Here is a 12887-nt window from a genome sequence, read left to right on the forward strand (position 1 = left end):
CCCCAGGTATGGGGGGTGCAGGGAGAAGAGACTGGGAAGATGGACCAAAAAGTTTGTCGCGGACTTCCTCTAAGAGAGAGAGAGAGAGAGATCAAACTTTATTTAAAGCGGCCCATGTCCGGGCTGCCGAAAATGTGGTTCTGGTGGGCCTGGAATGCGTTCATGCGGGAATTCCGTAGGTGTCAGGGCCCCGAACGTCGACAATGTGCCGGGCGAGGCGAGGTCAAAGGATGGGGCGAATATCAGGCGGAGGAGCGGCCCAACTTTTCCATGAGTATGGAATGTGGGATGGTAAAAGGTATGGATGAAGAAAGTGAGGTCATCGCCTGGCTAGAGGACAAGTCCAGTAGGTGTGTTTAACGTCGGGATAGGCACCACACACCTGGCAGTGGGGCGTGCCATCTCGGGTCATTATATAGTGAACAACTAGGTCACAAGGGAGGGAGATTGCGCCGGTCAGATGTGGGATGTCAGATTGCGGGAGGTCAGATGTGGGAGGAGGAAGATTGCGGCGGGAACTGCGAAGGTCCTTAAGCTGTTGTCTCCAGGCCTTGCGATGGACGGCGCGTACTTCCTTAGGGCTGTAGTCCTGGGGCCAGGGTTGAGGGTCTCTCGGGTTTCGATTTGCTCGAGCAAGGGCGTGAGCCCTTTCATTTCCTACAATTCCCTGGCGTCCGGAGACCCATTCTAGAGATACGTGCAGGTGACTGTGGGCTGCAATGTAGCATGTCAGTTCGTGTCGTGATGAATGTGCGCAGGTAAGGAGTTAGTTGCGAATTCTCTGTGGGCAGATTGACTATCCGTGTGGATGGTAATTTGGTCAGTTGAATGGGTTTGCAGCATGATCGAATCGCTATGGCTTGAATTTCAGCAGCTGTAGAAGAAGGTACATTACAGTGTTGACGGATGATGTCTTCACGTGGACCTACCGCGACAGTTGGGGCTATGTTGTCGGTAAACGTGGCGTCTGTGTAATATGTGTCATGTGATGGGCTGGAAAGTTGGAGGGCTCTACTTCGGCGCCTGCCGGAGTCTGAATACGGGTCTATGTGATGTGGGATGGGCTTGACCATTATTCTAGGAATTGTGTCCCATGGTGGATTGATTTGATTGATTGTAGAGTTTAACGCGCCGACGCAACGCAGGCCATGAGGCGCGCCGTAGTGGAGGGCTCCGGATTAATTTTGACTACCTGGGGATCTTTAACGTGCGCCGAAATCTCGTACACACGGGCGTTTTTGCTTTTCGCCTCCATCAGAAAAGTGTCTCATGGTGGAGGTTCTTTTGGTAGAGGAGATTAGTGAGACGTCGCAAACTCTATATCAGCCAGGATGGTGCGACCTTGGGTTGACCTCGTGAGCCTGTGCTGTTCGGCAGCGATGTGCCGAACAGCTCCTCAAGAGTATTGTGGAGGGCCGTGTCGGCAAGATAGTTGGGGGAGTACATGGGTGCACCGAGCTCCGTTCGTAAGCATTCCCGGATGGCGATCTCCAATTTATTCTTTTGAGTTTTTGTGAGTTCAAGGTAGGGAAGGGCGTACAAAACTCTGGAAAGATAGTTGCTTCTACTATCTTGCGAAGCTCGTGTTCTTTGAGGCCTGTTTTGTGGTGGGTGACTCGATGAAGCATGTTATTGATCAAATTGATCTGATTGATAATACTTTTGGTCCATACTGTGCTCTTGCCATCTTGTTGCCATATGAAGCGGAGGATGCGGATGTTGGGTCGTCGGGAAATTGGGTGGCCGTTGACAGTGAGGCTGATAAGAGAACAATAGATGTCTGTTTGTTTCTTACTCTAATTAAGAACAACGAGGTATTCTCATTTTTCTGGGGAGCATTCCAAACCCATGGATTTTGCATGAGCTTGAATAATATCCAAGCCATCCTGGAGGGTACGCTACTGGGCACCCGGACTGCCTCGGAAACTCCAAATTGTGATATCGTCGGCATAAATGGCATGGTGGAGATCCGGAACCGAAAATAATTTAGAGGGCAGGTTTTTCATAGTTCAATTAAACAGAATTGGCGATACGATGGAGCCTTGAGGCGTACCACGGCGTATGGAGAAGGGGGCTGATGGTTGGTCGTCGGGTCCAATAATGCGGGCAGTGCGATTGGATAGAAAATCTTTGATATAATTGAAAAGGCGTGTGCCAGGCCGAATTTCTTGAAGGCTTTGGAGGATCGCGTCATGGGCAAAGTTATCGAAAGCCTTTTTTATATCCACGCCGACGATAGTGCGGAGTTGGGCGGTGCTTTGGATTTCAAACACGTCTTCCTTAATCCGGAGCGCTATGTTTTTGGTGCTGACATGCTTTCGGAACCCAACCAGGGTATGGGGGAACTGGTTTCCGGCCTCTATATTTCATTAGAGGCGAGTGAGGACCATTTTCTCCATGAATTTTCTGATACAGGAGGTCATCGATATAGGGCGGAGGTTCGTCGTTGAAGTTGCTTGTTTGCCGGGTTTGGGGATAAGGGTAACGTGGGCCTATGCACAGCCCCTGGACCGGATGGCGTAACGTATAAAATGCTCCGTAACCTTCCTGACTCCTCTAAGAGCTGTTGCGGTGGATGCTTGTGGTTGTGGATAAGCCGTCGAAGCTGCTGCTGTGTAGCTGTTTGGGTCGGTTTGGAGCCCGGGAGAGTGCGAAGTATTTGCCAGGTGCGCTTCGTGGTTAGCGTGCCTCCTAGTTGGTCACAGAATGCGTGCCAGTGCTGGGTTTGAAGTGTTCTGGCGTAGTTGGCTGCTTTTTGTGTGATTTCGGTGATTCGTCGTCTGAGGGAACGATTATGTTTACGCGTCTTCCGTCTGTTGACTAAGCCGCGTCTTGCAGCCCACAGGTGGTCTAGGTGAGAGTCAACGGATGGGTTTTCCTGTGTAAGAGCTATGGTCTTGCTGTGTTTTTGTACCAGGGCTATGAGCTCCGTGGCCCATTGGTCGAGATCTGAGTCAGCTGGGGAAAGGGAGGTAGGGTCTTCGCGAAAGGAAGGCCAATCGATGAGTGTTGCTTCTCCAGTTTGGCGGCGAAGAGGGAGTTGAGGTAGAGTAATGGCAAGGATGTAGTGGTCACTTCCAAGTGTGTCTGGTAGGCGTGCCCATTGTAAGTGTGGTGCTTGTCGCGCGAACGTGAGGTCCGGGATGGTGTCACTTGTAGCGCTTGTTCCCTGTCTTGTCGGCATCGCCAAGTCGTTACACAGAGTAAAAAGATGATGCTGGGTCGCGTGAAGCAGTGCTGTGCCTTTTTTGGGGGCAGTGGGATATCGCCAGGAATGGTGCGGGACGTTGAAGTCCCCAAGCAGAATGAGTGGATTGGCGCCAGCGATCTTGATGGATTCACACAGAAGGGGGTCAATTTCACGGAGAGCGTGCTGTGGAGGGCTGTATACGTTCAATATGAACAAGCTGGGCGGTCCAGGTTTTTGTGGGATCACTTCAACGAATGTATGAGCTATGGATGATGAGATGTGATGCTGTTGAGCGGTGAGCGTTCGCGCTGTTAGAATTGCCATCCGGTGTGTAGAGTCTTGAGTGTAGGTATCGTATCCTGGTAGTTCGGGCTTCGGTATATCGGTTTCTTGCAAGGCGATAATATCGGGAGCTGACGTGGAGATGTAGTGCCACCGTTGGGCTTTTTTGCTTTTAAAGGACAGGCAATTCCACTGGTAGATAGTGACGGTGGAGGGATAAGCAGTCATCGATGGGTATGTGGTCATCGGTTGGTGATGCTTTGTGTTTCTTTGGCTCGGGGGGACACGTCGTGCTGTTTGTTTGCTCAAGGGCGGCTATGCGGCAGGTGAGTGCCTCGACGAGTCGTTGTAGCTTTTCGGTGGTGGCTGAGATCATGTTGTGGAGCATCTCGGTGGTGGTCTTGATTTGATGGTCGATGTGGCGGAGGATTTTGGTCGTCATTGTGTTGTTGATGAGAAATTCCGCGTGTTCGGCTGTTAAAGGGGTCTCAGGTGCTGTGGTTGATGCAATGGGTAGGGGCGCAATGGGGGGTTGCGGGGGAGCTCTGTTGGCTCTCTCGAGGGCTTCTATTCTGGCGAGAATGGTAGCGTTTTGTTCCTTGATTTCTGTAAGAAGCTGTTCTAATGCAGTGGTTGGGAAGGGAGTTTCTGCAATGGGCGGGAAGTGGGATTCACATGCAGGTAGGAGGGGGGGTGTTGGAGCAGTAGGAGTGCTCTTGGGTATTGCCGACTAGCTTACCTGTGATGTGTACTTGAAACTTGTAGATTGCGGGCCTGGAAGTGGTCGAGTTTGGGTTTTGGGGATCGTTGGTATGAGTCTTTTTGGGCAGTCTTTTCCTGCAGTGGCATGAGGAAACACCCACAGTTTGCACGCGGGAGTGCAGTGGTGGTCCTGTGGAGGGTCTTTCAGTCCGCAGCCGAGGCATTTGGGGTGGTCGGGGTTGGGGCACACGTCATGGCGGTATCCGACTTCGCCGCACAGATGGCACTCCTGCACAGATCGTCTGAATGGGCGACATCGGTAGAGTAAGCTTCCAACCTTCACATAAAACGGCACGTGGGGTCCTTGAAAGGTAAGCAGGGCCGATGTGGTACGGCCCATCATGCGCGCGTGTAGAAGTTGAGGCCTGTTAGCGTGCAGTAGTGCTTGCAGTGCTTCGGTGGTTGTTTACGGGTCAAGTCCATGAATGACCCCTCGGCTGGTGTCCGGTGGTGGTTTTATGTACGGCGTCAGTTCTTGTTCTGTGGTGCTAGGCGGATGGCTTGAATCGTGCTGAGCGTTATTGGGTATTCCGCTTGCGTGGTGCTGGCGGCGATAAGATTCTGGGCAGTTTGTACTTGGACTACGACGGGATCATAGAATTCTTGTTGAGGAATGTCACTGGCTATTGCGATGCCTTCGGCCAGCGCTCTCGGTGACCAGTTGGCTAGATTGAGGTCTGAGGGTGGGCAGTACAAAATTGTATAGTGAACGCTTGGTAGACGCGGTGAGGGGTTACGGGGTGTTCTTGTTTAAATGCAGGGGACTGTTTAGTAGGAGTTCGCAGAGGAGTACTGCCGGCTTGCTTTTGCGTCGTCGGCGCAGAGGTCTTGGGGCGAGATCGGATGATTGTGACCCAGGGATTCTCGGCAGGAATGGTGCGCCCACTTTGGGGGTCGAATTCCATTGTGCTAGTAGTGCTAGTAGGCGTCAGCGTGGGAAGTTGGCTGGCTCGCTAGTCGTGGCGCCGAGGGATTCCGACGTGGCGGCTGTTCTGCATCTGCTAGGCCTACTAAGTAGGCCTAGCGTCGGCGCGGCGGGGCGAGATCTTTGAAGGCCAGTTTTTCGTTGTTCTCTGGGTCCTAATGGCTCACCTGGGTGCCGGGTGTTGCCGCGTGAGGTTAGGAGCCTTGTGGTTGTACAGGTTTAACGCTTCTTGAGGTAGATCCGCTGATGTTTGGTCATGAAGCGGGAGCCGAGACGAGGTGCCCACGGCTGTATTAGCCCCCTAGCGGTGAATCCCCAAAAAGGAACTGGACTGGTAAAAAAAAGGGCGCAGCTTGCAATAGGGGTGCAAGGCTGAAGAAACTGCAGAGCTGGCGGCCCCTCTCCCTTCGTCGGAGATCCGGCTGTTGTATCTCACATGAATGTCTCAGCTTTTCATCTCTCCCATAGTGGACCGCGTTAGCACGCGCTAAAACCCGCGGCAACCGGCTTCGCGAACTTGGAGTCTGTATCGGGAACTCGGCGTCTGTGCTCCCTACTTCAGGCGCGAACGCACGTGAACTGGCGAAGAGAAGAGCACGCAAGAGATCGCGCCACAAACGCTGGGCAGAGTGTTCTCTAAGGTCGAGCTGGCCGATGCCGGGCGCTCCTCACAAGGAGCGCGCTCACGTGGGCTCGGTATGTTTGGTATTTTGACCGGGCTTCTCACGTGGCGCAAGCCCACGCGCTGGCCTGGACGACGCCGGGCGTTCCTCATGAGGCCCACGCCCACGTGCGTTCGGTATTTTTTCTATTTTTTTTTCTGGTAACGCTCGATGGCGGTACCAAACGCTTAAACAGCTAGCTCTACTGTTAAAACGTACCGGTTTCCGGTTTTCGACGAAATGACTGAGGCTGTCCCGACAATCCACGCTCAATAACACCCTGTGCGTTCCTGTTCCACACAGTCTTACTAGTAAATTAACGCGAATAATTTACGCATAAATCGATTAATTCGTTTAATTTTGTCAGCCGACTAAATGGGGAAATAAGGCATTCGTAATTCCTTGATATAGATCTACACATAGGCACCAAAATAGTTGCGTGAAGGCTGGACCACGTGCGAGGGTCAGAAAGGAAAACCACCAAGCGTGTGTGACACAAGCTTGGTATGTCACACACCAAGCTTTACATATCTAGCTGTCTAGCTCGGTCTTTTAAAGCACAGCTTCACTAATCTCGTCGAGTGGTTTCGCCATCGCGGTAAATTTGACCTTCATTTGACCGCAGCTGCGCCGTACCCTTGGCAACGCATCACGTGACTCGCCGGGCCGAGCTCGCACGACGGCCGCGTTCGCCGCTGCCGCCGCCACTGCCGGCTTGGCGCATATGCTCTCCGCAGCTGGCTCGCGCCTGACGAGGTGACTCGCCAAGTGCAATGAAGCTTGGCCATGAGTGAGAGTGAGCAGGGCAGTCGTCTGAGCGTTGCGCGAGAGCTGGAGGCTTTGAGCCGTCGTCGGCAAGCGGCGGCCGAGACTGCGAAAAAGCAAGCCGTTCGGCTCGCAAAACGCCAGAAGCGGGTCCACAATCGTAGGCAAAGGCAGGCTTTGGACGAATAGTATAATAATTACATCTAAATCAAAGGTTAACCAAGTGAAACCAAGACTTAAACAGGCTAAGCCAAGCTTTCGCTTTGCATGTCCAGGGTTAGTGGAATCAAGCCGCAGCCATTTTTTCTTGATATTTTTTTATAGTAACGCTATACTGCGGTACTAAAAGCTTAAACAGCTCTGCTGGTAAAATGACGAATGGGGGGGGGGGAGTTAGCGTTTAATTATTTTGTTTCGTGTTAATGCACCAGGAGATGGGAAAAAGGTAACTTGCGCAACATTAAAGACAAGCAGTGTTGAAACCACACCGTCTCCATCAAAATGCCGTACAGTTTGCCCCGATCGGCTCAAAAATGTCAAGACAGGTACACATGAGGTTACCACTCAAAAACAAATACAAATACGGCGACTTGCATGGGATAGCACTATGCCCTCCCTGTCCGTCATCTGTTTGGATCATATATGAGAAACTGGCTCGCGTATATGGCCGAGACCCAGTACATGTCGACCATTTATCATTGACGAAGCGCGTACTGCAGATTCTTGCCCATTTCGACGGTGGATGCATCCAGTTCCTTTGGCACTACTGTTAGAAAAAAAAGTTATTTTATTACCGTATTGCTTACACACGCATTGTCAAGATAGGAACATAAACAGCGCTTTAGTTCATGCTATATTCGCGCTAACTCAGAGCTCTCGTTCGTCTTGAACGCGTCACCGCGATGAAAATGACTACTGCGTTCCTTCTTCGCAATTAATATTTTGATGCGAAGATTGGCTGACTCATGTCGCCGTGGGTGTGTGCTGTTGCGCCATACGCCAAAACCCTCCTCACCCGCTGCTGGTGGCACCGTGTGCCCGAGGTCCCGACACTGCACTGAGTCCGCATTTCTTGACAGAAAAACGCACGCAATGGCAAAAAATTAGATTCAAGTAAACTAAAACGGCTAGCAGCGTCCCTCATGGACGGGGACGGCGCTAATTAACAGGGAAGATAAAATATCGTGTGTGAAAAAGGGCCTAATGAACAAAAACCATAATTGGAAATCTGGAACACCCGCCGTCAGGACGCGGCACGGCCGGGCTAGAGCGAAGGAGCGCACTGTGTTGCGCCGCCGCTCTAGCCCGGCCGTGGACGCGGCCCCGTGCCATGCGACGAAGACCGCAGATGGCGCCACGCGAACGAGCACATAGGACGTCTGGCCCCACCCATGCGCCCCCTCCTAACTTTTCACCCCATTCCTCCTCCCCCCCCCCTGTTTCTCTCAATAAATGTTCTACTACTACTACTACATAGGCAAACACCTGCCAACGCACTCGTCCGCGCCACGCCAACCGCAGAAAATGGCTGGGTTGGATTGGTCGAGGGTTGGGTTGGGGTTGGTCAAGGGTTGAGTATCTGGTTTGACAGGGGTTTCACAAAGAATTGGTTTATGGATGGCTTCACGGGGTTGGATCAAGCTTCACGTAAACTTCTGTCTTGGGTAGAGGAGGGCTTGGTTTTTTATTTGTACAGTGTACAACGCAACGATTGGTAAACCAGATCGCGAAACGCGTCGAATCAGGTGCAGAGTAAGACACGGGACGTCGCGGTGGTCCTATGTCTTCCTCTGTCTGTACCGTTGTCCACGCAATTAAGGCTATGAAGCCGTACCAACCTGCCAAACTTCTAGTATTGCGCTGTTTCAATACCCCTGACTGACCTGTATTGATGAGTGCCTCCAGCTCCGTCTCGTTGCAGTGGGTGGTGACACAGATGCCTATACGAATGCCAGAAAACCTCTCGTCCGTGAAGTAATCACGAAACTTCGGCATCTGCAAACCATGCGACCTCTGCTGTCATTGTGCTAACTGCGCAATCTACAGCTTTTATTTTATCGCGAAAAATAAAATCGACCTAACGTATAGTCACATTTTAGAGCACAAAAAGAATTAGGTAAACGCGGGGACTGGCTAGGAATAAACACCAGAGAAAAAGGATGGCGTGCACTGGAATTCCTGCTGACACGTATAGGAAGCATATGACAAACGCGGATGCTAATACTGCGCTATTGGTGCGGCATCAGGGGACAATGAAGTCTTGCGCTGCAATGGTTATGCAATTGGCACCAGGTCAACATTTTAGGGGAATGAGTTCGAAGCGCACTTTTCTCCGTTATCGAACAGGAGGCTGCAGCCAAGGTAAATGGCGAACATAAACACACCAGCGAATGTTTCTGCGGTGGTGAATGACAGGCAGTTGAAGGCCTTTGGAAAGTGAGCTTTTCTGCAAAGCTAGGAGGCTCTTTCTGTGGTGAGTGGATGGTCTTAACCCAGGAAAAATGACGCGAGTGCTGCGGCCTTTGCTTGCTCGAAGAGCAACGACAGGATGGTCGTCCTTATTTGCCAGTTCTAAGCTGCGCGCAGCGGTGGTAGGAAGCTTTGTTCAGAGAAATCCGCCCGCATGCCTTTTTGGATGCCATCATATATTCCCGAATGGACTGCTACAAAATGTGAGCATGCTGGAAAGAATACGACTCAAAAGGAAAGAGCCGACCAGCTGCCGCACGGGCAGCGGGGCTCAAGACCTCACCATCATTTTCAGAATTGCGCTGGCGGTTCGAAGGTCGCTAATAAACCGGTGCTCCTCTAACTCGCGTCTGTTTCCCGGCATTCAAAATAGGCGCTACGTTCCTAAGCGGGACATCTTTCCCCCTGTTTCTCGGGGACAACACAAACCTTTGCGACTCTTTGTGAATGGACGCGAATAATTTTTTTACATAGTTGGTGCCCAGGAGGAGCTATTGTCGACACACCTCGCAAGGTTAAATCCACCTGTTCACTAACCACTAAACTAACTAACTCACTCACTCACTCACTCACTCACTCACTCACTCACTCACTCACTCACTCACTCACTCACTCACTCACTCACTCACTCACTCACTCACTCACTCATTCATTTTACTTTACTTTACTTTACCTTACCTTACCTTACCTTACTTTACTTTACTTTACCTTACCTTACCTTACCTTACCTTACCTTACCTTACCTTACCTTACCTTACTTTACTTTACTTTACTTTACTTTACCTTACCTTACGACTTTACAAGCGTACCGTATACAGGGAGACAGGAAGAGACTACACAGTTGTGTTGCTTCTTTCGGTCGTCCCTGTGGTACGGTGCTCGTGGAAAATCGTCCGCGTTTCCTGCATCTTTAGCCAGTTCCGTTGAACCACTGGCGCAAGGTGAACCCGATTCTGCCCGCGCGGAACGGAAACGACTTGTTTAACCCACGATGCGTGCCACATCCTGAACACTTTGACGCGCAAACTTTTAGCCCCACTAATGGCACTGCACTGTCAAGTTTTCTGAGTGCAAAGGGCTGCAAGCTCTAAATTGCGGACATGAAAACACTTCAAAGCTAACAAGTCCCGTCCGTTACGCGCAGTTTTTTGTCTCAAAACTGTCAAGGGACTTCGGCTTCACATGCTATGGGTGCAGTCTGCTTCAGCATGCGTTCACGCCACCAGATTTCGGGGTTGGTCTTTTTAAGTGCTTGAGGGCAGTTTCAAAACTTGATTTTCAGTTTTTCTTTTTCGTGCACTAACTTGTCAGTATAACGTCAACGATGCACAGCAAAGTCGGCTACGGGAATACAAGCGGGCTTGGAAAGCCTTATTTTAATCTTCCGTGGGGTCTAACTTGAAGGATCCCAGTTATTATCATTGGCGTATGCCGAGCTTTAGGTGCACCATCACTCACCCTCGGATGCCCGGTTCGGAATAAAGCATCCAGTTCCTGTATCAGGCCGTCGTCCTTAACTAGGCGTAGCCGCAGGTTGCAGTACTGAGCCCGCAGGGATTCACGTCCCGATACAGGGTCGTGCACCACTGTCTCGACGCACTCGTCAAAGGAGCCCGGGTCGGATGTCGTCGCTTGCAGGAGTCCCGTCGGGTACTTTCCCGAAGCGTCGATTACTAGACGAGCGAGAATGAAGGAAGGAATTAAGCATTCAAAGGCCAGAAAAGTTTGCACGAAAGCTATTGATTATTGGAAATCGTTTCCTAGACGATAAGAAAAAAAAAAGTCCGTCATGTGAAATGATAAAATAAGACAAGCACTAGAGTCGGCATAATGGTTTCAGTACACAAAATTCATTCGTAATCATTAGAAAGAAAGGAAATAATAAGAGCAATTCTCTACTTGCGAACAGTGAGAAGATACCTTAGAACAGTGGTTCGCAGCCGCGAGTGTTCCAGGAACCTTTTTTGGGCTTTCAATAGCGATGGGAACCCCACGATGAACATTTTAATGGTGTCATAATGCCAAACAATTTGCACTTTCACCTAAATTCGCCAGTATATTTATTCAATTCCCGCCTTTTTTGTCTGACTTTTATGCTTTGCGTGTGATATTGTCAAACAAATTTCTCTTGCAACTAAAAATCACCCAGCCTTTTACGAGTCTGGCTTTTCTGCATAGCTGTCGTGTAGTGCAAAAAGCCAACGTTGAAACGTGGGCTAAGCAAAGAAATGAAACGTAAAATAAATGTCGGAAAGTCACCATTTGCATTTCCGGCAAGGTTTAGCAAAAAAGGAGAAATTAATTGGGAGGAGAGAGTGGAAGAGTTTCAGGGAAGCTCCGTGGACCCCCTGGTTTAATAGGTGTCTTAGAATATATGCCAATATACAGGAACTCTCAAGCACTAATCAAAATCAAAATACGCGTGCACATCCTTTCCCCATTGAATGTAACTACTTCAGTTTTTCAACCTTTGCGCCGGAGGCCAGAAGGGAGCACGCATACAGTCTAAACGAATTTTTTAAAACTGTAAATTCCACTCGCAATTGCTGTCTATGCACCAATTAATCTTTTTTTTTAACTAAAAAGGCCGCGTACACTTCCTATCGACTTCTTCTACTATGAGACTGCGCAAAATGTATTAAAACGTTGCCTTTTTTAAGGCGCGTCCTACTGAATCGCGGCTCAGAAAACATTGATGCTAGCCGCGCAGCAATTCAACCAGCGATCAACGAACGCCACAGAAATGCGACTTCACTGCGGGCGCACCTCGTTCTATTGGTGAACGGCGTGTGCTATAATAGATGAGGGTGTACACTCACGGCGAAAAGCCCATGGCTCCAGTTGTCGGAGACCCTTGGCCAGTTTTAGCAGACCGGCCGTGCACGTTGGGGATACTTCAGCTTGCACCAGTCTCCGGGATACCGCCGACCAAGAGCTGTCGATGGAGCTGGCCACGAGATCTCGCAGCTGGCCCACAATGTTTTTGTGTGGGCGCGGCGTAGTTCGGCTGGCTGTGACGCTCTCTTGGTTAGCGTCTAGGCACCACGATGCACCCATGTTGCACATCACGCACGCTACTGTCAGCAGAACTGCCACCGCAGGAATGGCGATACTTTTTCCACAATCCATGTCGACAACGCTATGTTATCCAATCGTCAGTGGGACCGCTGACAAGACTATGAGGGAGCTTCAGCCGGGGTTCTATTATATGGTAAAGTCAGACCCGCATCCACCACGTGTATTTTTTGCACAACCGGTGAGAGTAGCGCGATTCTTCGAACTTTCAGCGCTCAGCCTTGGGCCCCAACGCGCTTGTTGTTCCTCAAACGAGATCCGCTTGTTTAGTTGCTGCCGCTGTCTATATCATTTGCAACCTGTTCCCCGAGATAAGAAACTCAGAGTCTACGATGAAGTTCGAACCTACTGTCATTTAATCTAAGTGCTTTTGTAGGCACTACGAGCGCATTACCATATCTAGAAGTATTTGAGCAATATTATTGAAGGAAACAGTAGCCAAAACATCTAGCGCTACTCACACATCTAACAACCTGGTTGAAGTAAGTAACGGGAATGGGTCGCCACAACGTCCGCACGGGGTTTTTACGCGCCGCCTGACGCCTGAAGCACGCAGGTAGCGGCTGAAAGTGTACACTACAGCGGGCAACGAAAGCATACAACGAACTCCGCACCCTCCTAGAGTGCTCAAAGATTTTGATCAACGGTCGTGGAAGGACGGGACACGAATGGCGATATTTCGTGACTTGACGCTTGAGCTGTTGTCCATTTGTTCTCGCACTTCTGTTTGGTTGTGCGTGTGCTTTTGCGGGTTCTC

At 50.5% G+C, this 12887-nt stretch overlaps 1 protein-coding gene across 1 annotated transcript in view; it reads right to left on the reverse strand.

Annotated features, from left to right (window-relative positions):
• Window positions 1–12232, reverse strand: part of LOC144155791 (nose resistant to fluoxetine protein 6-like) — a 130499-nt gene extending 118267 nt beyond the window's left edge. The window contains exons 1-3 of the mRNA XM_077687449.1: window positions 11875–12232; window positions 10514–10728; window positions 8470–8581 (exon numbers count right to left, since the gene is read on the reverse strand). Coding sequence (XP_077543575.1) covers window positions 8470–8581; window positions 10514–10728; window positions 11875–12184 — 637 coding nt within the window. The 5' untranslated portion in view covers window positions 12185–12232. The remainder of the gene's footprint in view (window positions 1–8469; window positions 8582–10513; window positions 10729–11874) is intronic.
• Between the last annotated feature and the right edge of the window lie 655 nt (window positions 12233–12887).

Source organism: Haemaphysalis longicornis, unplaced genomic scaffold (assembly GCF_048455015.1).
Source record: "Haemaphysalis longicornis isolate Haplotype H1 unplaced genomic scaffold, Haemaphysalis longicornis Haplotype H1 scaffold_1, whole genome shotgun sequence".
NCBI classification, from domain to species: Eukaryota; Metazoa; Arthropoda; class Arachnida; order Ixodida; family Ixodidae; genus Haemaphysalis; species Haemaphysalis longicornis.